We start from the raw sequence: 27524 nt of genomic DNA, 5'->3' as shown, positions 1-27524 counted from the left end.
GATACTTTACCATTTCTGATGTATATTACACTTGTTGTGATGTAGTGTTCCTTGTTAAATGTAAAATTCTCTTGGTCCTTTGCTTATTTCCACTAAATTTTCCTATTTTCTTCTGAATTACTATATAAATATGTATGTACATTAAATAAACATAGCACAATAACTTTAATTTCCTTAGTGAATGCAATCATCTGTTAAATTCAATGTCTTTACAAGTGTGTACTCACAAAGTATTGTAAAAACCTTTTTTTTTTAATCATTATGTTATTATTATTATTAATAGGTGTTAGTTTTTCCAGACCTCTGAGTCTCAAGTAGACTCTTCTCGGGCTGGTTCTCAGGGATCAATCCTGAGAAGAAAAAAAAAAAAAAAAAAAAAAATTAGACTTTATTTGAGAAACCCGTCTTATTTAAAAAATATGATTTTATAATTGAAAAATCCCTGCTTTCCGCAAGAATATTTTTCATTTCTGAACTCCGCAGATAAATAGATCTTTGCTGGGTCCAATTTGGGCACTCAACAAGCAAATGCTGCACTGTCATGGGTATTTGACATCTGTTACATTTCACTGGGTCAGCATGTGGTGTTGACATCAAGTGACCATGTGAGAATCTTGTGTGTCCTATACGTAAGCTTGCTAGGATCACCCTTTCTTTTTGCTCTTTCCTCCTGTGAGGATGTCCTCCATGCATAGACTTCAGTTTTTATATTTTTAAGTTTGTTTGTTGTTGTTGGCACCGAGGCCCATTCTTCTTTCCAATCCTGGTAAATTAATGTTTTAACTGATTTTACCCAGTCTGACACTGGGGCATATGAAATTGTTGGAGGGATAGTGCAGGCTAATTTGGCAGCAGAGTCTGCATATTCATTTCCTTTTATTCCCACGTGTGCTGGGATCCAACCATATTTCCATTGATATTCCTGATTGGAGGAGTTGATGAATTTTTTATTTGAATTTCCTGTACTATTTGGTTTATGATTTATACTGTCCTAATGTTGCATCTATAGACGCTACGTGAGTCACTGAAAATTACAGAGACACTTGCTTTTGCCTCAGATATCATATCTAGAGCCATCTGTATGGCTGTGACTTCAGCAGTAAATACTGATGATATTGAAGGTAGGCTTTTTTTACTTAACATATTTTTCGAATATGCAGATGCTCCTACTCCAACATTATTTTTGGAGCCGTCTGTATATATCATAAATTTGTCGCCTTTTCTTCTAATGTGTTCCAAAGCATGTTGGCGGTACATTTTCGTACTTGTCATTTGTTTTTTGAGTAGGTAAGACAGGGAGGTACATATCTTTACTCTATTTAAAATCCATGGTGGTGGCAATTCCATTGGTGGGTGAAAAATTGGATTCATATTATGTATGTTCATTATGTATCTAGCTCTTTTTGGGAAAGAGCTTGTACTATTAACTGCTGTTACTTGATTACAGTTTTGGAAGCAGTAAGTTGCAGGAGACGATCCCGCTTGCATTGAAAGACCTCTTTGTATTGTTATTAAATTACGGTGATGTTTTAAGGGCAAAATACCTGCCTCCACCAAAAGTGAGTTTGTTGGGGACGATCGGAAAGCTCCTGTGCACAATCGCACGCCTTCATGGTGCACTGCATCGAGAGATTTTAATGCAGATTCTGAGGCGGATGAATATATTGGACAGCAGTAATCTATTATGGATAAGACTGTTGCCTTATATATCATTAATAAAATGTCTCGCTTTGCTCCCCAATTAGTGTGTGATAACTTTTTTAATATGGCAAGGGCTTTGATGCCCTTGGCTTTAATGTATTTGATGTGCTCTTTCCAAATTTAAATGTTGATCAAATATTACTCCTAGATACTTGATTTTTGTACAAAATTGTATTTCAGTGCTATAAAGATGCAGTTTGATTGTTTGGTTCTTCATCCACCTTTTGTCTTTGTAGAAGACGATTGCTTTTGTTTTATCAGTTGAAAATTTAAATCCAACTGAATTTGCCCAACTACATATATTTGAAATGGCAGTACTAAGAACTCTCTGAGCGTGTCTCAGATTACTACTCGTATAGTAAATGACAAAAGTCATCAAACATATAAACTGTTTTTTACACCACTTGGTAAATTTATAGTAATGTCATTGATTGCTAAAGCAAACAATGTACAGCTCAAGACACTACCTTGAGGGATTCCTTCTTCCAGTTTATAGGTTACTGAGTATGGAAATTTTCTACTCTTACTTGAAAAGTTCTGTTTGTTAAGAAGTTCTTAATAAATATTGGTAAGTGGCCTCTTAGTCCCTTCCGGAGTGGAGTTTTTGCATGATGTTATGTTTCCATGTGTTGATCGTATGCTTTTCTATATCAAAAAATATAGCTACTGTTAATTTCTTTTGTTCAAAGCCTTTTTTGATATGATCTTCTAAATGTGTTAAGGGATCTAGGGTTGATCTGCCAGCTATTGAACCAGATTGTGTTGGTGTTAAAATGGATTCTTTGGTTATTACATACGTTAATCGTGCATTAACCATTTTTTCTAAGATTTTGCATAGGCAACTTGTTAGAGATATCGGTCTATAATTGGATGGATTACTTGCATCCTTTCCTGGTTTGTTTATTGGAATAATTATGGCATGTTTCCATTTATCAGGAAAGACACGTTTTAGCCAGATACTATTGTAAAATTTTAAAATAATATGATTTAGCTATAGGAGCTAATTTTTCTAATCATTTCAAATGATATTTTATCATATCCTGGTGCAGAGGGATGACAAGAGTTGATGGCATTATCTAGTTCATCCATGTTAAAAATATAGTTATATTCCAGGTCTTCAAGAGTTTCAAAATTGAGTATTATATTTTCTTTGCTTTTTGTTTTCTGATACTTTGAAAATGTGTATCTAGGCTGGAGTAGCACTGATGTTTTCAAAATGTTTCCCAATTATGTTTGATATTTCATAAGTATCATGGTATATTTTTCCATTTAAATGTATTGCACTTCTTGGAGGTCTTATATGTTTTCCATTGATTTGTTTTTCCTTATCTTTTGCCCAGGACATCCCTTGTGGATGTGTTTGAAGATATGTTTGAGACATATTCCTTCCATGATGCGATTTTTTCAGCTATTACCGTTTTTCTAAATTTGGCTGTATATTTGTTATATAGTGGTTTAATGTGGTTAATTGTTATGGTTTGTTATAACTATTTTGTTTAATATGTTTATACTATAGGGCATTTTGTTGAGTGATTTAAGGCGAGTTTGAGTCTGTTTAGATTGCGACTCAATATATGTTTTATTTTACTTAATGTTGTTAATGTTGGATTCCACCATGGGACAGGGATTTTGTGGAATGTGTTTTGGTTTTTGGAATACTTTTATCTGCAGCATTTATTATGAAGTTTGAGAAGGATTCACATGTAGTATTGTGATCTTTCATTATGTGGGAATGGTGGTATGTTTCGTGTGTATAGGAAATATTTATCCCAGTTAGCTTTTTGGATTATTATATCTTGTAGGTGGCAATATTTTGACATTACTTAAGTAGTTCAGAATGATTGGGAAATGGTCACTTGTGTATGAATCGTCTAGGACGTTCCATTCAAATTTCTCCGCTACATCATTTGAACATAATGAAATGTCAATTGAAGAAAAGGTTAGGTGTGTATTTGAAAAAATATGTTTGGAACTTCACTTTCATTGAGACAATACAGGTTGTGTTTCATTATAGTATTCTCTATGTTGATTCCGGATGTGTCAGTGGGGTTATTAATATCCCATAATGGATTATGTGCATTAAAATCTCCTACTATAAGTAGTGGTTCCTGTATACTTTTGCTAATAAGTTCAGAAAAATCACTGAAATTTGCATTGAAATTTGGTTGGTTATATAAATTACAAATAGTAATTTTACTTTATCAGGCATATACAGTTTAATTGATGTTATTTGATATGGCATAGATGGTATGTCAACAGTTCATATGTAATGCTATTAGAACGTATATGGCTGTGCCTAATTTTCCACGTCAGTTGGTGAATAACAGGCAATTTTATAGTGTTGGATATTTGTAGGGTTACTTCCTATATGTTGTAGACATATGCACATTGGTTGTGGTCTCGTATGATTCTTTGTAATTCACCCAGACGTAGTCGGGTTAAGAGACCATTTATATTCCATTGAATGATTTTATATTCCATTATTGGGAGGAATTGGTGTTAAATTCTGTAAATTGATTGCTGATTTTACTTTATCTCGTAGTTTATATGCATTTGAATTCATTTGTGGTTTTTTAATCGTTGTATTTGTATGTTGGTTATTAGATTCTGCAGTTGTTTGTTTTTCATAGTTGAATATTAATAAGTCTATTTTTGATTTTATAATTTCCTTTTTGTATTTTTAAGGGATTCAGAACATAATTCGTTCTCATGTTGGTGTGTTAAAGCGGGCACCTCCTTAATTGGTAAAATTGTCAATACAATTTCGTACTGTGTCCTCTGTCTTGGTAGTTAGTTGGTTATATGTACTTACAAAGCATTCATTACAACCACAAGATGAAGCATGTTTGGTAATGTTAATTATTGGTTCAGAAGTTTTTGGTCTAGCTTTAGAAATTTCTGGTTTTGTAATTCTATTGTTCCTTTTCTGTAGTGATAAGGACTGTTGGTTTGAGGGGTTATTTGTTTTGTTGTTGTTAATGGGATATTTCGGTCTTGTGGATGGTTGGGGGGTGATAGTTATATTTTTTTGGTTTGGTTTAATGGTATGATTTTCATTAGTATTATTTGATGGAACTTGTAAAGAGTGATCTTTACTGTCCAGATGTTGGCTGTTTGATTGAGATTGAGGGTAATTGTGTATTTCCACTTGTGATGAGGTTAGTTTAATATCCTTTTTAAAATGTTCTCCTGGTGTAGTTGGAGTCTCTCTGGATTGATTGTAATTTTCAATATTTACCTTTTTTTCCCTTAGGTGGGGTTCTTTCTAGAATTCTTTTCTTTTTGCCAGTTCGATTATCATCATTATTTAATTCTTCTTCTATTGGAAGTTCTTTTCCATGGATAACTGAATCATCTATGTTAGTGGTGGTATTGGTTGTTGTAATATCACTTTTTATTTTGTGTTTCAGTATTATTGGTATGAAATCCAGTTTCCCTGTTTATACTATCTTGTTTGTCATTGTGCTGTTTGATGTCTTGATTTTTAGTCACATTTGAAAAGGTGGGGGTTTTGGATGGATTGTTAACGCCTCTTACTTTTAGCTCAAGTCTGGCTTCCATGACTGACATTCCTGTCCTATTTATTAACAACTGAAGTTCTGTGTTATATTGGTAAAATGAACACTCCTTAGATTTTGCGTGATGGGCTAGTCCACAATTAATACATTTTGATTGATTACAGTTCCAATTAGTGGTATGGTCATCTGATGCACAGACTGCACATATAGCTTTATTACGGCATCTTTTGTATGTGTGTCCATACCTTGAGCACTGTGTACATTGTAATGGTTTAGGAACAAAAGGACGAACTTCTCTATTTTGTCCTAGAATTTTTATTTTAAATGGTAAGTCTTGGCCTGTAAATTTTATTTTGGCAATGTTGATGTTTTTACTTTTATCTTTCCTACTTGAAATAGAGTATATTTCTAAATCGTGGATATTGTTATATCTCAATTTTAGGGAGTCTAGCAATAGTTGTTTTGAAGGAAGCTCCTGCTCGCTATTGGGTAGGATGACTGTACCCTGTACATAATTCAATGTTTCGTGCTTGTAATTATTACCTTTATATTATTTATTTCTGTTATACTTAAAAAGGCAGTGGACTGCTTTTTATTGGTTACTTGGATAAGCCATTCATTGTCCATTGATGTGTCTGCATTCCATGTCTTGTGTTGGATATATGTTAAGTAATTTGTTTTCTAGCATCGCTGCTGAGATTTTGTTGTCAGCTTTGAGGACTAGAAATCTTGACCAATTTATCTTGGGTCCAAAGAGGTCATCAAAATGTACCAATGTGGGATTAAGTCGGTAATTTTTGTTTCTTTTTGGTCCTTGTTTTATGTATGTTGCTTGCTATTATGATTTTTATATTTTTCTGTATTGCTGGGAGGATTATTTGTCTCTAATTCAGAATTATTGTTCATCATATATGGTTCCATTGTTACGATATTGGAGTTTACCAATTTATGTTTGTTTGTTTCTTTTTTATTTATGCACTCTATTTGGTTTTCTGGTTCTGCTGCTTTACTTGGAACAGGTTGGGGTTCCTTTGTATCTTTTATAGTACTTTCACTACTTGTGGCAGTACCTAGGAAATTCGGGAGTGACGTGCCAAAGGTCATCAACTGTGCCGTAGTTTTTTTCCATCATGGGGCCCAGGGGTACTCAAATCATTTATTTCACAGTTCATAAATTTTGAGTTTTTACAAAAAAGAAAAAAAAAAAAAAAAAAAAAAAAAAAAATCTTGAAAAGATATCATTGGCCCTTCGCGAAGTTAAATCTTCTGCCAAAGGCACAAGTGAGAAAGGACTCCCAAATGTCCGCATCCCTACCCTACCCCACCCCAAAAGGGGATGGCATAACATGATTAGTATGGCCCAAGTGTAAGCAGAACCAGCTGCTAGGACTAAGAGTATTATGTTAATACAATTATCCCCATCCTAATCACATTATGGGCAAACTGGATAGAATGCCGAGAGTTCTATTCCTAGAACCAGGCCCCCCCTGGAATCCGTGGTCCAGCTCCACAGAATAGTTCCGCCTGAAAAACAGGTCCGAACATTGTCGGGTTAGATGATGGATCTACCACAGTTCTCACTATTTAGCTTCGGATTTAACTCCACGTTAAGCCATGATAGTTTTCTCATTTATTTGCTTTTAAAAATTTTGGCAAAAAATGGAAAAAGTCCACATAAGTTTACTCGAAAATATATAATGTCTATGGGACTCTTGGGTTCGAATCTGGGAAGAGATTCCTGAGGTTCGAGAGCCCCCTCACCACGTCAAGGTGGTCCCAAAATGAGGGGGTTAATCATTATGGATCTAAAGATTTTTCTATTTGATTTCTGCCCAAAGAATTGGTCAAAATATACATAACATAGGCTCCATATAACCGACAAAAAAAATAGAACTTCCCCGTACTAACTGCATATCTAACACAAAAAATTACAACTTATATGATTTATAATTAATACATGCATAAGACACAAAAAATTGTCTCAAATAAAGGTAAAACATTTTCAGCAAAAACGTAAACCACACTAAAATTAACGAGGGGTTTAAAGTTCACAGCGGCTTAAAAGATGCTAATAATTCAAATAAAAGGTTAAGTTTTATCTACATCCTTTGGTACTCCACACTGTATCTTACCTTTGAGCTTCTCAATGAGTTCTTCATTTTCAATATTGACAGTAACAGCAGTGGAGGCTGATCCATGAGAAGCAACAGACATGTTATCAGCCATTGAGACGTTATCCGCAAGTGAGGCACTTTCAGTTGTTGATACATTGTCTACACCAGAAGAATTGTCCCCGGCAGACAGGCTATCAGACTCGTCCTGCACTTTGACAGGTCTATCTTCTTGGAGGCAGATTGTTGTTTGTTCAATATTTTGGGGTTGTGGTATTGCACTTATAAGATCCCCAGCACCACTTTCTTGCAAAATTTTTACCTGTGTCAAAATGAATACATTAAAACAGGAATATGTACACACTACTATACGTAAAGGACACAGAAAAAGAACAAATTTGATGTAAATGTTTTGGAACAAAATTTTTAAAACTAAGAACACATTAAAATACTAAATGAGTTTGATAACAGAGTATTCACAGACACCAACTAACTAAATCTAAAAGGCTTCTTGCTGAACCAGAGTAAACCGAAAAACAGAAATGGTGCTTTTGTGCTAGTGAAAAGTTCTTTTGTGAGCAGAAATAACTGTGACATCTTACAGCTAACTATGAAGGAGCAATATACAAATTCACATTTGAAAAATATTTCATGGCAATTTTACGACAAGACCAGATTATGGTCTACTATCTATTCAACTGGTACAGATATGACCATGAAAGCACTAAATACACAAAATCAAAACTTCACTAGAGACAAATTCACTGAGGGAGGAACCACTCCTAAGTTTCTCTTGCCACAAAAATGAAGATCAAATACCAGTTGTAAGTACTTACCTACTAACTCATGATGTGAAAAAAAAAACATCAAATATAAAAGCTAAGGTGATAAGCTATGATGTCACAGTAGTCCCACTTTCAAAACTCTACTTAAGTTCTTAGCCTAACTTGAGAGCTAGTCAATTAGTAACATCCCCATAATCAATAAAATAAAATAAAAATCTACAATATTACACTGGGCACATTACAGTTAACTTCTGTCCAGGAAAAGTTTAAAGAACAAGTATACCCTATTTACACTGGCACTTTAGGATCACTATAATTCCTTCACTTGAACAATGTGTATAGCAATTTTATTTCTCTAACTGATTTTGTAATAAGGTGCCAAATCTAAGGCAGATACATACATATAACTGTTTGCTGCTAATGTAAAGCATTAACAGCTAGACTCTGTAGTAGTACTCATTTTGTTCATATCAACTAGATGTCACAATAACTACTAGCTCACAAAGTTATTCTGCACTTTTAGATGTACGTACTGTACTTTGCAGCAGCATCTCTTTATCATTCCTTTCTAGTATTCATGAAAGTCTACAAAGATGAGAAATTATACTCAAAACAAGATAAAATAAGTAGAACACACTATGCGCCATAAAAGTGATTACAAAAAATTCACTACAAATCAAAGTGTCAGTAAAATGAAGCATCAATTTCTGTTGCAAGAACTTCAACTTAAAATTTCTTAGAAAATTTATAATTCTGAATAAACCTGTTAGAAAGACAAAAATTATTGTGCAATTTCCTCAATAATTAAAGCTTCTGACAAGTACACTACAAGCAAGATATACACATAGGTGGAGATTAGCAAGTCCATTGCTGCTTCTGTCAAGGAGTCTTCCATTTTAAAATAACATTTGAAAATCCAAAACAATATCACAGAATACTCTTCAATGGCATTTGATCCACAGATATCAAGACTAAATATTTCAAAACTAACATGCTGGAATTATGTCAGCTTTCTTGAAAAATGCATTGCAATAATACAAATAACAACAGTATTTGGTGCCTAAATCATTATTAGAGTTTATGGCAACATAGTATAAACAAATTTCATAAGACTAATAGCAACAAAATTCTAAAAAGCATGTTACATGTACTAATCCAGCATAGCAGAAGCCAAGGTAATCAAGAGTAGTATTGTGAAGTATTTGAAAATTTCTCTTTCAAAATTTGTCATACACATTATACATTCCTTTGATGCAAAATTATATCTGTAGTAAAAATAGTACTACTACATTCACAAAAAATAACAAAAGTTCCAATACTAAAACAATATACATCTTTCTAACTGAAAATGGGGTGAATGGCAATGCTGAAATACAGAAAATGTGTAAAAGTTCTCCTGCTAGGTTTCACAATCAATAGCAAAATTTACTAATAGTACAGGCAGTACCCAGTTATTGGAAGGGGTTCCGTTTCTGGGGGGTGTGGCAATAAGCGAAAACCGCCATTAAACAAAACTCAGTGTTTTATGGCACTTATGGCACTGATATCAGGAACTTGTCCTGTTATGGCGCCATAAATTGCTGATTTTATGGCGCTAGACAAGCCCCATAAAACCAGATCGCCGATAACCAAGTCTGCCTACATGTAATAGATACCAGAACTATAGACTGTTTACGTATAAGCAAAACATTGGACAATGTGAATCTCTCCCATTAAGCTGGTGAAAAACACTGGCAATCAGAATCAAAACTGCACTTGGGAAATTAGAACTTCTGAAAAAAATAAGCAATTCAGTAAATACTGATTTCCATATACATATGTACATACATTTTTAAGCGAATTGTTTGAAATGGGTACTTTACCTGACAGTTGTGAATCTAAATTCTATTTTATGCAATATATATATCCTATCTAATTATGCTCATAATGAAGTATATATCTTCATAAAATGCATATATATTTACATTATACCCATTCCCATTGCTATATTCTTGGATGATCTCATGCCAGTCCAGTTCTATGGGTATGTTTTGAATAAAACAGCATGCAGAACTTATCAAGAACTATACGAAAAGTATGAGAAATTAAACCACAAGAGGTTTAAAATGTTTGGAAATATTTACAAGTGTTTTTAATATATAAAATGTGTAGTATACAGAATCAAATACAAGTACTACAATCATTACAATACGTATGCAAAAGTAAAAAATGCTTGGAGCCCTTGTATTGCAATAGTAGTAGTATCTAACAGTATACTGAAATTGTAGTCTCTCTAACTTTTCTCCTAATATAACCAAATTTACTACATATTACACATTTATGATGGAGGTACAATGCAATATTTCTAAACAAAAGTATGAAAAATGTCTTTTTTTCCACAACATCATTAGCTTTAAATGGCTTTCACTCTCACTGGACATGGCAAAACTTTGAAGATGTTGGACACTTGAAAACTTTAATGCACCATAATTACCACAGCAGTTAGTAAACATAAAGACTACAGTACCAAAAACTAATTTATTTCTACTGCTCAGTGAACCCTATACTATAGAAACAGATTGCCATCACAACAGTTTAATTTCCTGAAGTGAAATAATCAAAATACAGTAATTCCTCAATTTATCATGATCATCATCATCCAACACACCCGGACCAAAGATATGTCAGGAATATAGGTTTCCAAAAATTTGAAAAACTGCCCTCCAATGGTTGGTAATGCTGCACAGCCTCAAGAAAATGTTAGTAAAGCTGCCTACACTCCGACTGACTGAGAAAAGGTTTTGTTTTGAGGTTGGGAGGTCTCAAAAGTCTCCATGGTTGTGGGGGGGGGGGGGGGGTGTGTTGGAGGGCTGGGTGTCATCTGAGAGGAAGGGCAGTAAAGCTGTGTAGATGAACCAGGGAAGGGGTTGTTTTGGAAGGTGGGTGGAGCTGGGGAGCAGCAGTTTCTCTGACTGGGAGGAGAGGGGGTGAGGATGCAGTGTTGAATGGGTGAAGAGGACTAGGTAAACCTGACTTGATAAAGCTTGTTTGGTTTCATGTTTTTATGTCTATGATAAATTTGATTAAAAGGATATGCACAGTACTGGGATACAGTATAGAGATAGGGAGAGAACAAAACCAAGGTATGTTTACATCGAAGTGTAAGTACAGTAGCACATACACTCCTTTACTTTATTATTTATATTTTATGTTTCAGTACATATTCTTATTTATACCTGTACTGTATTTTCTCATTTTATACTTTTCAAACCAAAAGATAAACTCAATCACGTATATACAAGAGAGAGAGAGGAGGGGGGTATTTTCACAGTGAAGCTTAAGCATAGTAACACACACATCACTTACTTTTTTATTTATATTTTATATTGAAATATGATATTGTTATGATACAATAAAGTTTGTTCATACTTACCTGGCAGATATATATATAGCTGTATTCTCCGAAGTCCGACAGAATTTCAAAACTACCGGCACACGCAGTGGTCGGCCAGGTGGTAGTACCCATTCCCGCCGCTGGGAGGCGGGCGTAAGGAACCATTCCCATTTTCTGTCAGATTTTTCTAGTGCCACTGTCTCCTGAGGGGAGGTGGGTGGGCACTTTGATTATATATATCTGCCAGGTAAGTATGAACAAACTTTATTGTATCATAACAATATCATTTTGTTCATGAATCTTACCTGCCAGATATATATATAGCTGAATCCCACCTTTGGAGGAAGGGGGAGACAGATTCGATTTTGGGAAACAATTTCATATATATGATTGATATTTTGGTTCCTTAACTGTTAGCATAGCTGACTTCGTGAGTTTCGTCACCCAAGTCTGCTTCTGCTTTACTAGACTCCAGCTAGGTAGTGACCTGTGAAGCTGTTGAGTTCTAGAGGATCTGTCAACGGGGCCGTGACCACAATGCAACTAGATCCTATATTATAGAGCTCCAAATTCGGTACTGCATTCCTAGAGGTGCCAGCAAGGACGTGACCTGTGTAGCTGGTGCGCTCTAATGAACTGTCACGGGGAGCGTGACCACAATGTGACAGATCATATAGGTGTTGTTTAGACACCGAATGCTGTTAATGCTTCACTGGAGGTGCCAGCAAGGACGTGACCTATGTAGCTGGTGAGCTCCAGATGATTTGTCAACGGGGGCGTGACCACACTGTGACAAAAACATTTTACCCTACTATGAGGGCGAAGCAAAAACATTACCACCTGACCTAGCCTATCTGGTTAAACTTCGTATAACCAAGGCTAATGGAGGGAAGTCCGCCTAAGGCGGCCTACCCAAGACCACAAAAAACTAAACACCTACATAAACATAATAAAACCAAAAAATAAAAAGAAATAAAATTAAAAAGTCCAAACTAACATATTATTTACTAAATGATAGGAAGAGTGCTACTCTCTGTCCCCAATATAGTGTCTGCTGCGACATATGGGCCCAAAGAGCAGCAGTTCTCGTATGTAATCCTCACCTCCCGAAGGTAGTGAGAGGCAAACACTGAATTACTACGCCAAAATGTGGCATTCAAGATGTCATTGAGTGCCATGTTCTTTTGGAAGGCTACCGACGTAGAAATAGCCCTCAGTCCATGCGCATTCACCTTCAACACTTTCATATCACTGTCTTGACAGGATGAATGCACTTCCTTGATGGTGCCCCTCAAGAAAAAAGCCAAAGCATTCTTTGACATTGGTAACCTTGGCTTCCTGACCGAACACCACAAGTTATCAGAAGGACCTCTTATAAACCTTGGTTCCTATCTTTTCAGACGGAGGGTTGACTTCCTAGCTATTGCTTAGGAGTCTGCTTCGTCTCAAGAGCCTCAGCGAGATGAGGGTGACCTATGGGTAAGAGTTCTTGTGGGTCTGCCGATGGGGTCTTATCCACTTACTCGGCAGAGCCTAACTGGCATTTGTCAATGGGTGCTAATCCACTCATATGACCATATACCTATGCCTATTAGCATAATTAAGGAGCACAACACCGATCCCGATCACCTGATCCTAAAACAAGGGTTAGCGCTTAATTTGAAAAGTTATCCCCAAACTCCTTTCAAAAACCCCAATAAAAATCACTAAGTTAAACTAAAAATTAACTCACTAGTTAAGGATCAGTGTCGGCTCCCTATCCCAGCAACGTATCCGCAGACACGAATAACCAAGAGAAAAGGATCTCTTGTAGGTTAAATTGACATCCTTCGTGTCTAATGGGAGGTCAACACCAGAATTGCATTTCTCCCGTAAGTGACAGCTCATATGTCCTTTATGACATATTGTTATGGAACCAAGAATTCATAAAAGCTCGCACTTCATGCATAGGTTCGAATGGACTGGACATGAGGAACTTCAGAACTACATCCAAGTTCCAAGACGGCAACTTGGGTTGTTGAACCTTCATCGTTTCGAAAGATCTCAAGAGATCGTGAAGGTCTCTGTTGTCCGCCAAGTCCAGGCCTCTGTGCCTAAAGACAACTAAAAGCACACTCTTATAACCCTTGATTGTAGAGACTGCAAGTTTTAGATCCCTTCTCAGAAAAGGAAGTCAGCAATCTGGCTCACAGAGGTCGTGGTGGAGGAAATGCCGTTCTTCTTGCACCAACTCCTGAAGACTGTCCACTTCGATTGGTACACTGCGTTGGAAAACGCTCTTCTTGCACTGGCGATAGCTTTCGCCATTGACGTATAAAAGCCTCTCGCTCTGGCCAACTTTTGGATAGTCTGAATGCAGTCAGACTCAGAGCGAAGAGGCTTCTGTGGTACCTCTCAAAGCGGGGCTGTCTGAATAGATCTGTCCTTACTGGAAGCGTCCTCGGGAAGTCTACTACAAAGGCCATGACCTCTGTGAACCACTCTCTCGCAGGCCAGAACGGGGTGAACAAAGTCATTCTCGTCCCTTCCGACACCGCAAACTTTCTCATGACAGAGAAGTGTGTCTATCGTCACTGCAGCTGGGTCGAGTACGAAGCCTCTTCGTTCTGGACGTCGCAAAGATATCCACGAGCGGACGTCCCCATAACCCCCACAGCTCTTGGCATACCTCCTGATGCAGAGTCTACTCGGTTGGCAGAAGTTGACCTCGTCTGCTGAGGAGATCTGCCCAGACGTTCTCTACTCATGCTAGAAACTTCGTAAGGATCATGACGTCCAGTGCCCTTGCCCACAGCAAAATCTCCTTTGCCAGAGCAAAAAGGGACTGAGACTGTGTTGCTCCCTACTTCTTCAAGTACACCAGAGCTGTGGTGTTGTCTGAGTTGACTTGGACTATTCGATGAGAGACTTTTTCTTGGAAAAACTGGAGAGCTAAAAAGATGGCTGCCATTTCCTTTAGGTTTATGTGCCAGGACACCTGTTCCCCTCTCCAGGTGCCTGCCACTTCTTTCCCCCTAATGATGCTCCCCATCCCGTGGTGGACGCGTCAGAGAACAACACTAGGTCGGGGCTCTGAAGCTTGAGAGACACGCCCTCCGACAGCTACACTGGATCTAGCCAACATTTCAAGTGATGTTTTACCTCTCCTGAAATTTCCAAGATCATGTGTAGATTCTTGTTTTCTTTCCAATTGTACTTGAGAAAAAATTGTAACAGTCTGAGGTGCAGTCTCCCCAAGGAAACAAACTTCTCCAGCGAGGAAATGGTCCCCAGTTAGACTCATCCATTCCCTCACCGAGCACGAATCTTTCCTTAGGAAGGCTAACACTTTGTCTAAGCCTTGCTGCTGACGTCCCTGGGACGGAAAAGCTCGAAAAGCCACTGAATCCATCTGAATCCCCAGATACACGATGGATTGGGTTGGGATCAGATGTGACTTTTCAAAATTCACCAGTAGTCCCAGGGACTTCACCAACGATTAAGTTGTTTGAAAATCCTTCAGACACCGCGTTTGAGTGGAGGCATGAATGAGCCAGTCGTCCTTCGAAGATAACAATTGCGAAGGAGGAGACTGAGGGGCCGCAGGCTGAAACTATTCTTCAAGAGGCTCGAAGCCATCGAACCAAGACCTCTTCTTCTTCTCAACTGACACACGTTCGGGAAGATGGTAACCGTGCTCTCTAGACAACCTCTGGAGAGCTTCATGAAATCTAGAGAGCAAGGCAACTGGCGAAAGAGCGGAACGAGGAGAAGGAGAAGGGGACTGCCTGGACTCTTGATTGGCAGCCTATCATCCTTCCTCTCGCGATGTGGCTTTGCCTTTCTCACTGCAATCAACGAAACAAGTTGTTGTTGCGAAGACACAATCATCCTTTTCGATGGAGAACATTCCTTCTCAGGCAAAAGGCTGATCCTTTGAGAAGACGATGGGCGAGGGGAAGCCCTCCTCCTTCTCACATGGACCGCCAAGGATATATCTTTGGAGCGACCGAAGCGCTCAAAAGCATACTCATCGGAAGACGTCCTCTCCGGTGACGATCGCAACACAGCAGAAAAGAGAGCGGACGTGAAGCGTCCCCCTCCCTGAGACCATACATCATACATCTTAGCTCTCTTTTACTGCGGAAAGTCTTCCAATTGCCCAGGAGACGACCGCAAAGCAGAAGGAGCTAACGGACGAGAAGCGTCCCCCTCCGAGGAACCAAAGACGACGGCCGCCTGTGCGACATATATCATCTTCGTTCTCCTCAGAGGGAGCGAGACCCTCTGAGAGTTCCAACTCCTGCGCGGGGAGGACGTCTCTGAAGACAAAAGTAATCTTTCAAGATTCGAATTCTATGAGATTATGAGCCATGACATCACCTATAGACGAATCTTGACTATGAGAGATGTTCAGAATCATTTCTAGATCATCTATGCTATTCCAGTTTTTCTGCAGGAAAAACTGGAGAGGTGTGAATTTCAGTCTATTCAGGGAAAACAAACTTCTCCAGCGAGGAAATGGTCCCCTGCAATTCATTCATTCCCTCACCGAGCATGTTTCCTTCCCTAATAAGGCTGCGTTTCACTTAAACAGGAGTAATCTGAAGACACTGTAGAAGATTGTTCATTTGTTTCTTCCTAAAAGTCTCCTTCCTGAGATCCATTACTATTCTCTGATTCTCGGCGAATGTCTGAAGAAGCATTACGTTGTGCGTCCAGCCGAGCATCCTGCCGAGCGTCACGCTCGGCGCTGTCGTATTTGGCAGCGGAAGGAGTCCCCCTCATAATCGAGCAAGGGATGTCTCGGCGAGCTAATTGACTGCATCTCTTGCACATCATTCTTGTTTCGAGGGAAATCATGTGTGCTATGCCGCTGTAGACTCGGACAGAATTCTGTTACCATGCGGTAAACAGAACCGAAAAAGGTCTAATACATATATATATATATACACATATACATTTACACATATATATCTATACATATATATATATACATACATATATATATACACACATACTACATACACATATATATATTTATTTATTTTTATTTTTTTTTTTATGAAAAAATTTTTGCAAAGTGAAGATGTTCAGTCATGTATGCTAGAATTCCCCTCAACCCAAGGCTAAGGCCGTGATTGTAGGGTAGAAATACGGTTAGTCCGTCAATCCCGCAGGAGAGAGAGAGACGTAACCTACCGCGCATGGCAGACAATCAGATGGAACTGAGCACTGGCATTACGCATTAGTGACAGCAGACTCAGAGAACGTTCGTCGTTCTCGCACTGCTCTGCCTGAGTTGCCACCTACACCATTCTACGAATGAATAGGTTTACTATCATTATAGAGCAGAAACCAAAATCCATCAAACTGGTATATTTAAGCGAAACTGAATTTGCTAAATATAAAAGGCTAACTTGGTACAGGGGGTCCTCGAGTTACGACGTTGATCCGTTCTTAAGATGCGTCATAACACGATTTTCAGCGTAAGTCGGAACATTGAAAAATACCACATGATTTAATGTAAATACCTATCAATAACAACGAGAGAACAATTCCTTACCTTTATTAATTTGATTGGCTTGCACACTGGAGAGGAAGCTGCGGTGCTGGAGAGACTGGGGGAGGTTAGTGAAGAGAAAAAGAACCTCCAGAAGTTGCTGGAGATGCTGAGGCAGGTGATTCTTGAGGTGAGGCAGAACATACTACTGGAGATGCTGAGGCAGGTGATTCTTGAGGTGAGGCAGAACATACTACTGGAGATGCTGAGGCAGGTGATTCTTGAGGTGAGGCAGAACATACTACTGGAGATGTTGGGGCAGGTGAGTCTTTAGGTGAGGCAGAACCTACAGAAGGTGCTGGAGATACTGGGGCAGGTGAGTCTGGGTTAGCAGAACATTCAGAAGGTGCTGGAGATTGTGGGGCAGGCGAGTCTGGATTAGCAGAGGCAGCTGAGGTAGAGGGTACAGGATCTCCTGCAGGCCTCTCTACCTTCTTAAAATACTGCTCCAGGTTAGTCTGAACAGAGAGCGACCTCTTTTCATCCAAGATCTCCTTGTAACACTGCATCAAATCCATGACGCCTCTGGAAACCCTAGTGAACCTGTCCAAGTTGGGATCCTGAGCCTCAAAAGTTGACAACGCTTGCTGCAACTCTGCAAAACCTCTTATCAAGTCCTGCCTTGTGAAAGCCTTAGGCTCTGGGGTGGGTGCTTCGTCTTCTTCCTCTATCATCTGCTTCTCCAGTTGTATCAGGTCCTCAGCAGATAACTCCTCGCCATGAGACTCCAGCAGCTCTGTAACATCATCAACCTCCATCTCCAAATTGATTTCCTTACTCAGGGCAACAACGTTCTTGACAACTAGCTGAACTGTGTCCTCAAACCCATGGAAATCATTCACAAATTGAGGACAAATTTTCTTCCAGACACCATTCATGTTTGTTTGCTTAAACCTCCTCCCAGGAATTAGCAATGTTCTTTACAGCATCAAGGATGTTGTAGGATTTCCAAAAGTCCTTCAGAGTCAAGTCCTTCTTGGTTTCAGTTGCCTGTAAAGCCATAGCAATTGTCCTTCGTAGGTAGTAGGCCTTGAACGAAGCAATCACTCCTTGGTCCATAGGCTGTAAAAGGGCCGTGGTATTAGGTGGAAGGTAAACCACCTTGACATTAGGGTTGAAGTCTCCCAGCTGGGCAGGGTGTCCAGGGGCATTGTCCAGCACTAGCAACACCTTAAAGGGGATACCCTTGGAGGCGCAATACCGCTCCACACTTGGAACAAAATGGTTTACGAACCAGTCCTCAAACACTGCAAGTGTCACCCATGCCTTCTTGTTGGACTTCCAAATTACTGGTAGTTGACCCTTCCAAATGCCCTTGAGTGCCCTTGGATTTTCAGCCTGATACACCAACAAGGGCTTCAGTTTGAAGTCGCCAGCAGCATTACCCCCAAGAAGTAAAGTTAGCCTCTCCTTGCTGGCTTTATGACCGGGTGCTGACTTCTCCTCCTTGGCGATGTAAGTGCGGTTAGGCATACGTTTCCAAAACAAACCTGTCTCGTCTACGTTAAACACTTGCTGAGCAGAATAACCCCCCTCCTTAATTATCTCAGACAACGCTTTAGGAAATTCACTCGCTGCTTTCTCATCCCCACTAGCAGCTTCACCTTGCACTTTAAGGTTATGGTAATTGGCCCGAGCCTTAAATCGCATAAACCAACCCCTACTAGCCACAAACTCTTCACTTTCACTTCCCTCCCCCTTTTCTTTTTTCAACGCTTCAAACAATCTTTTCGCCTTCTCCTGAATCACCATAAGGCTGACTGGGATACGCCGTTGATTTTGGTCTTCCAACCAAAGCACCAATAACCTTTCCATTTCAATTATTAGACCACTACGCTGCTTAGTTATCACTGTCGCTTTCATAGGAGCAGATCCTTTCACATGTTCAACGATGCGCTCTTTATCTTTGATAATGGTAGCAACGGTCGAACGGCTAAGGGCCAAGCGAGCGGCCAATGTTTGTTGGCGTTTCTCCCTTCTCAGATCGCTTTATAATGTCCACTTTAATTTCCATGGTGATGGCCTTTCTTTTCTTCGATGCACTACCATCAGAAGAGTCCGCCTTGCGCTTGGGAGCCATAACAAAGAGCAAAAAGTTACAAAAACGATACAACACGAGGGAGAGAGAGGCAGTGTAAACAACCAAAATGGCGTATGGGCGAGGAATGAGCGTAGCGAAGCGACGCCGTCCTCTCCCCCACAAAGCGTATTCTTCCGCCGTGCGCCCGGAACTAGTTCGCGTTTGTTTACGTCGCTTACGACGCTAAACCGCGTAAGACGGAACGACGCAAAATATTATTTTTTATATTTTTATGGGGGCGCGTTCGTAACCACGAAACATTGTAAGTCGAGACCGGCGTAACCCGAGGACTTACTGTATATATACATATATCTGACTGGTAAGTTTTATGAACAAACGTAGAGTATTTTAGACACTTGGACAGCTACCTCCCTACTACATTCTGCCTCGCCGAGGTAGGGAGAGCCATCACATGGTAGTGTTTTGTCATTGAGAAATTATACGCTTACGCGATAGAATGAACACTCTTGGCATTATCACTATACTTCACTACACTACTAAAACTTTCCAATGCAAACATGATTCCAGGCTACGCAAAGATTTAAGAATCACAGATAGGGTATTACCCTCCAAAGACACTATTGTAGGGCCCGAAGGCATCACAGGTCTTTGGAGGGATAAATTCTACTGGACGGGTAACTTGTGTTACACGCCTGGAGGAAGACCTCCTTACACTATCACGTTCTAGTTTACGTATCTATGATTCATAAGCCTTCCACTCAGAATCAGACATATTTTCACACTCGTTGCAGCTGTCATCAAACATACAAACATGTTTCCTACAATTCGCGCACACTGTATGAGGGTCTACCGAAGTTTTCGGTAGCCTAACCTTGCATTCTTCCACACAACATACTCTGACCTAGTCGAACTAGATCCAGACATCGTAAGTTTAAGGAAAAATCAAGCCAAAATAAAAACAATCCACAATTAGCGTATGCCTAACCACCAATCCAAATCAAATAACCAAAAATCAATCGGGATACTCAAGTGACCAAAAGAGTTCCAAAATCCAATGACGGAGGTGCAGAAAACACTTGTTGTCTGCATCGGCGACAGAAAATATCTGACAGAAAATGGGAATGGTTCCTTACGCCCGCCTCCCAGCGGCGGGAATGGGTACTACCACCTGGCCGACCACTGCGTGTGCCGGTAGTTTTGAAATTCTGTCGGACTTCGGAGAATACAGCTATATATATATCTGCCAGGTAAGATTCATGAACAAAATTGTTGTTTATATTTTTGCTGCATTTTTCTGTCAAAATAGGCAATTATGTATAGGCATTTTTAGAAGGGTGTCAAGTATTTGCAGATTATAGCTATTCACAGGTGGTTGTGGTACGCATCCCCCACGAATCCCAGGGGTCGACTGTGAAGGTTTCTGCTTAAATTGTGATAGTTACTGTTTTATGTGCATATTTAATGTGGTTGCTTTTTTTTGTTTTAAATTGTATTTATGGAGTTTATTTGGCTACAAACATGGGAAAATAAGGTGGAAATGTACTGTTTTTTGAGTAAAATATGGTGGCTATGTACTATAAACCGCTCATTGGTGTTGTTATCCGTTTATTAGCATTGCTAACTGTTTATCAGTGGTGAGGAACCGCTTACCGACATCAATAAACCACTTACCAATGCCAATAAACTGCTTACCAATGCTTACAAATCTGGCTAACAGGATTGTTAGCCAGATTTTTGCCATAAAATTGGAATGCTGTTAATTGATGCCGCCAATAAGCAAGGACTGCCTGTATATGTACTATGTATACACTACATATACATATACAGTGGTCACCCCGTACTCGCGGGGGATGCGTACCAGACCCCCCCGTGAATAGTTGGAACCCACGAATAGTTGGAACCCCTATAAAAATGCTTAAAACAGCCTATTTTGTTGGTTAAAACTCAAGAAAAACCCACTAAAAATTTTTATACTAGGATTTGTTAATAGTTTTATCACAAAAAGGGCATTTTATGATGAAATTGATAAAAAAAACCAGGAATTTGAGGATATTTCTCATAGGAAAATACCGCGAATGAGCGAATTTATATATAAGTATTTTTATGTACATATACTTATGAATTAAAGCTAACTGTTTGTTAGTTGGTTGTTTATGAATTTACTGTACTATAATTAAAAAAAATACATTACATGAACATTGCAATAATGAAAATGAATAATGAACAGAAAATATATTTTAAATAAAGAAGAACAATCATAATAAATGACCAAGGGAACAAAACTGACAACAGAAGACCACAAAAGTATGCGAATGTAATACAAAAATAGTAAAGTTAGTAAAATTATACTACAAGATAACGATTATATTATAAACAAACTCTTCCATTTGAGAGAAACAGGGTAACTGTTCACATAAGTATGATAGGGTAAACAGAAATTATGCTGTGAGTCTTGAGATATATTTTTTGGTCAACTCAGAGACAGAATTTAAGGACAATCGAATTTTCTTTTAATCAAGAGTACAAAAAAAGCTTAGTACTCTTAGCAAATCATAAAAAAGACTTTGGAATACAGTTGCAGGAAAGGAAAAATAAGCATTTCTACAGACTGAAAATTGCACCTTACAAACATTGAGCTCAGAAAGCCTCATGGTATAAAAAAAAAAATCAGAATAACCAAGGAGAAAACTGTTAAGTTAATGAGATACAGATCAGTCCCATACCTTCCATAGCTTACCCCAAGTCAATTACAATACTGCTGTGACCTTGAAACTATTGAGATGCTATAATTAAAAACAATACCAAAACATCAGAATATCATCAGGAAATTTTGCATTTCCTGGATGCAATACTGCATTAAAGTATGAAGGAATATGCAGTGAAAATAAAAACTGCATTAAAGTATGAAGGAATGTGTAATGAAAATAAAATGCATTAAAGTATGAAGGAATATGTAATGTAAATAAAAATCATACAAACATAAAATGCACAACAATAACCATCACCTACATCATATAAGAGGTTACATAGCTCCACACCACAAATTGGAAGCAATTCCCAAGCACATTCCAAACAAGCCTAATGTTACTAAAAATGTGTACATATTGTTACTGCTACAACACAAAAGTAACAGTAAACTACCATGCGGTGCCATACAGATACCAAACACACCTTGGTCTGGAGGGCTGAAATCTTGAGTTCTTTTTCCTCTAAGTCTGCGTTCAATTCCTGCTCCAGGTGAGCCTTAGCTTGCTGTTGCAGCTCGCACTGTTCTCGCAGACCACTAACCTATGAACAGCCAAAATCAACCCTATCGCTTATTCACTATCACTTACCTGAACTTGCTTCCTTCATTATACAAGTATTTGTCTTTTATATTTCAAAAGCAGTATACAGGCATTCCCCGGCTTACGATGGGTTCGGCTTACAGCGTTCCGAGGTTACGCCGCTTTTCAATTATATTCATCAGAAATTATTTCCAGTTTTATGATGCATGTTCCAGGGTTATGGCACTTACAACGCCGATCTGATGGAAGAAATATGGCTCCAAAAATGCAAAATAATCAATATTTGAAGGTTTTTTGACGAAAAATGCAGTTCACATAATTTTTAATATTCCCAGATCATTAAAAGTAAGGTTTTCTGAGGATTTTTGACGATTTTCCGGCTTACGACGCGTCTCAAGAACGGAACCCCCGTCATAAGCTGAGGACTGCCTGTATAATGTTACTTAATATTTGTTGAGTTTCACTTAAATTTCCAAACTGACTGTCACACTCTACTCAATGTTTTCATTATAAACTTGCTAGTTAAGGAAAATGTTTTGTGACCATGTTGAGGATAACCTGTGGAATTTATTTCCACTTGGTCTCCTAAAGTAAAATGGTGTTTAAAATGTCAGAATAGCACCTATAACTCTGATTAAAATGAAATTTATCATTGTGCTTAAATTTTAATTACTTACACAGTGACAGGTGATTTCAGAGTTTCATGACATTTACTCTAAACTAAACAAAACATGCAGAACTACATACTACACAAAGAGCATGCAATAAAATTAAATTAGATAAAAAGATAATACTGTACTGTAACTATCAATAAAAATAAGCATTGTGTAATTTCATATAATACTAATGTATAAAAATCTAACCCAAAAAATTAAGAAAAATTACCTGTATTTCTGTATCAAAAGTCTCATTAAAGAAATCATACCCTTATTATACTATAAAATAATACATAAAACTACAGATTTCCAATTCAGGCTATTAAATATAATAAAAATAAACACACATGATAAGTCATCAAAACTAAATGATACCTAAGAATTCTACATCAAGGTGAAAATCGTAACCTTACAAAAATAAGACTCTGGTCTGTAACTTTACAAGGTCTACTTAATTCCTGAATACCTCTGAACAGCCATGTCATGTGAGTTAATATTTAATATATCTCATGTTTTATTATATTAATAATATTTTATTTAATCTGTGAGATTCAAATCTGAAAAACCACTATTAAATCTCTGAAAACCACTATTACAGAAGGTAGTTGGTAGGAACTTCAAAGAGCTTCCCCCTTAAACTGGAAATTATTACTATGGCAACATAAAATTTACTTGGCTTCACAACAAAACCCATTTCACACACATACGATTCAGTCCATTTCATTGTTACTGAAATCCTTGACACTTCAGTTCCCGTTCAAAACGAATACAACAGAGCAAAACTGGCAGTCTGCCAGTAATCCTGTCCATGAATATATTACAGACCCCAAAGTCTCTAGCAGTTAACTACCTGACAAATGCTTATGAACTCCAGATTTTCACAAAGTTACCTTTTCTTGAATTACCTACATTAAATACTTCGTACAATTAACTCTATTTCATTTTTGTGTCCTTCACTGCTATCTTCTTAGTGATATTTTCTTAACTTCTTAGGCAGCAGACTGACTCATGTTGGAAAAGGAGATCATTCTTCTGTATCCAGTCAATAAAAAGTAAGGGTTCCATTGCCTCTAACTTAACCCCCATGACCACTGTTCTATGGGGAAATGTGGAGTGCAGTAATCCCCCCCAGATTTGAGTTCTCATAATTTGCAGACTCAGCAATTCACAGATTTCTCTAAGAAAAACACACATTATTCGCAGAAGAGTTACCTATTTGCAGTATTTTTCACTGAGAAATATTCACTAATTACTGCATTTCATATAACTTTCATGACTAAATGCATTTTTTGTGTTTGAATTATCAAAATAGGCAGTTCTAAAATATTATAGAGGAGTTTTAAGTATTCGCGGATTTTAGCCATTTGCGGGGGTTGTGGTACCTATCCCCCACAAATCTGGAGTGTTTAGTGGTAGTTTCCTGAGCCACTAGCATGATTTGGAAGGAAAATAGAGAATAACAGTAAGGCGATAATGATGGGCAATGAAAACTTTCATGTTGCACTTTTATTAAAGTTCTGTTACTAATAATACAGCCCATAAAAAAGGTGCAATTTCCCTGTTACCAACCTAACCCCTTATGACAACTGATTGACATGGGGGAAATAATTATCTATTCATATGAATTCCAATTAAATGAGGCCTTTACGAACGTATCCCTCAAGTAAGTGGAGAGTTCCTCATTTGTTTTAAGGCTCTTTCTTCATTAAACTTTTTGTTTCTTAAGAGAGGTTTGAAATGCATCCCTATTAAATCCTTGAATATATCATCAAGAAGATTGTCTGTTAAAGGAGCTTTTTTGTTTTATAGAAGACCAGTTGCAATATGTTCATTCCAATACTCATTAAAACTACTCAGTCTCGACAATACCAGAGCAAAATCAGTTACACAAAACTTCCATTGTGGCAGTTTCTCTTAATATGGACATTTACAGTACTACATCTTTTACAAACTTCTTGGAATTACTCATGCATATCAGGATTTCTGTTTTATGAGCACAACTCTCCTGTTTAATGAGCACAACTTTCTACTTGTTTTCATATATATGGTTCTGATGGAGCTGCCATATAAACAATGCTTCAGTTTTAAATGTCTATACATTTCACACCTAAATTCAGACTGACAGTAATTATGAGTACAGGCAGTCCCCGGTTATCCGCTGCCTCGGTTACCAGCGATCTGGTTTTATGACGGTTGTCTAGCAACGACAGTAACTGGATTAACCAAACAAAAACTTCTTTCAGTTTTCTTCTGAAGAATGAAAAAGAAGCCCACAAAATCATTGTGTATAACGTGTTTACTTCTAAGTATTTACATTTAATTTTACTCCACACTCGAGTACTTTCAGGCCCTATCTGTGGCCCATTTTCAAGAAATGTGTAGGTTGTCTGCCTGGGTCAAGGCCCAGCAGTCTTCTGGAACTTTTTGTTGAGCTGTCATTTATGTGATGGCTGTTCTGGTTTCCTTGAGAGTTGCTATACCCTATCGGCTCCTTCATGGCGATTTAGGCGTTGTCTCCTACATTGCCAAATGTACTTCTCTCAAGTTTTTAAAGGCCCACCCTTCCCATTTACCCCTTTTTAATCCGTGCGTCTGTCAAGAAGGTTTAACCTCCTTGGTGTTTGTTAATGTCTCCTGGGAGCAGTATACTTCTGGGTATTCCCTATTGCTTCGACACTCCTTCGAAAATATTTCATTCTTCCAAGTCTCTGTTTTTCATATAGGTCTAATTAAATCTCATTTTGGACCTTTCTCGTGATTATCACAAGCTACTGGACTTCCGCACTTTTAATTTACTTTCTTTTTTTTTTTACTTGTTGCTCTGACATCCTGAGTTGATGGTCAATGGGATTAACCCTTGTGGTAAGGGAGTGGTCACCAAAAGCCTGTTGGGCAGAAAGCCTAATCTCCAGGTCAGCAGGGTCAATCTTAGCTTTTTTTTTTTTTTTTATTCTCAGCACCAATATGTGCCAATCTCTGCTCATTGGTGCTGATCCTTACTGAACAGCAGCACTGATCTCTGGTTATCAGCACACTGTTATCGCCGATTTTTGGTTATCGTTATGCCATCAGGAACGGAACCTGTCTCCCCCAATATTCAGGGACTGCCTGTAATGGGTTTGTCACGAAACAAATGATAAGTATTCTAAAACAAAATCATTTTTCACATAGACTCATTACTAATACTAATACAAGAGCTCTCGGTTCCCCATCTCAATAATTTCTCAAATACAATGGTCAAAGGACAAACTGGTCACAAAACATGAGGCGTAAGGAAGTTAAATGGTGATGACACAGGGATCTTCTGTATGGTACTTGCATGCATTCAGGTAAGCTACAACTATATTTTTTTCTGGCTTTCTTATGAACAGAGACTGAAGTGTCTGATATTTCACTAATCATGAAGTGGGCTGATTATAAGAAATGGATTTGTAAAAATATATTCCAATTTGTTTCTTCATAGCTACAGCTTCAAGTACACAAGAGACATAAAATAAAGTGAAAGGTTATCCTCCTAAATGTTTTACACTCAAGTGCTAAAATGATGCTGACTAACAAGAATTCAAGCATAACGTAGCTAAAACAATAAATTAGATCTACAGATCTAATTGTTTCACAAAGAATCTCACCAACTACAGGTATACTGAGTCTTAATATATTTTGAATCTTAAGATTTTCAACAATGCTCATCGTAGTGATCTAGTGTGTTCATTTTAGTACAAAGTCCAACTAATGAGTTAATGAATGCATTTAAAGACTGAATGCTAATGCAGAAATAGTGCAACACCAATGCTGCTGCTGAAACTTTACTACTAAGAATATAGTAAATTTGAAACATAAATTACTTCAACATGAATTAAATTTTCTGTATTATCCTGAATGTTTTTTTATCTATATTATTCCACTATAATATGAGTCTAAACGTTTGATAATATAAATCAGTTCATATATTTCAAATTTCTGATCTCTAGATAACCCAGTACTAATTAAATAAAAATATTTTTATGAAATCATTTTGTTACACTGAAAGACTTGTAGGGCTTACCTAAAAAGACCTGTCCACAAGCCTAAGACAGAAATTGAAGCAAGTTAATGTAAATGAGCTAACCAGGCACATAGGCAGAGACCAAAGAAAATACCAAAGGAAACATTTGAAATGTGTGTGGAAGAAAGCAACCAAGGGCCAAAGAAACTCTTCAAAAAACCCTTTGTAGCAACCGGTATTTAATTCAAGAACTAAAAATACTGTAGTAAAACTGCATTGGTGTTTAAGACCAGATAAAGTAGCTGCCTTAAAGTCTTACCTTACACCTTACAGACCTTACAGTTCGTTCGGGTTGCCCCAGGTCCCTCAGTGTGAGGCGCCTCTAATGTCTACCAGAGAGTTGCTAGTACATCTTCCGGTATATTTTGCATCTTCCAATCTTGGATGGTCTGGGATGCAGTTTAGATATTTGTCGAGCTTATTCTTAAACACATCTACGCTCACTCCTGATATATTCCTCAGATG

General features: G+C 38.0%; 1 protein-coding gene across 15 annotated transcripts in view; it reads right to left on the bottom strand.

Moving 5' to 3' along the window:
* LOC135212752 (early endosome antigen 1-like) overlaps positions 1 to 27524 on the bottom strand; it is a 278033-nt gene that overhangs the window by 146851 nt on the left and 103658 nt on the right. For 13 of the 15 annotated variants that reach the window (XR_010313979.1, XR_010313978.1, XM_064246495.1 and 10 more), the window contains 2 exons: positions 22243 to 22359; positions 7352 to 7652 (listed from right to left, as the gene is read on the bottom strand). Coding sequence is in view for 13 of the 15 variants with exons in the window: in XM_064246495.1 (XP_064102565.1) it covers positions 7352 to 7652; positions 22243 to 22359 (418 nt within the window). In the remaining 2 variants the exon portion in view is untranslated. The remainder of the gene's footprint in view (positions 1 to 7351; positions 7653 to 22242; positions 22360 to 27524) is intronic. The other 2 variants (XM_064246494.1, XM_064246496.1) reach the window with 1 other exon arrangement.

This window comes from Macrobrachium nipponense, chromosome 41, assembly GCF_015104395.2.
Source record: "Macrobrachium nipponense isolate FS-2020 chromosome 41, ASM1510439v2, whole genome shotgun sequence".
In the NCBI taxonomy this organism is placed as follows: domain Eukaryota; kingdom Metazoa; phylum Arthropoda; class Malacostraca; order Decapoda; family Palaemonidae; genus Macrobrachium; species Macrobrachium nipponense.
Note: the sequence above shows the minus strand (reverse complement) of the source record. Positions and strands in the feature narration are given on the sequence as shown.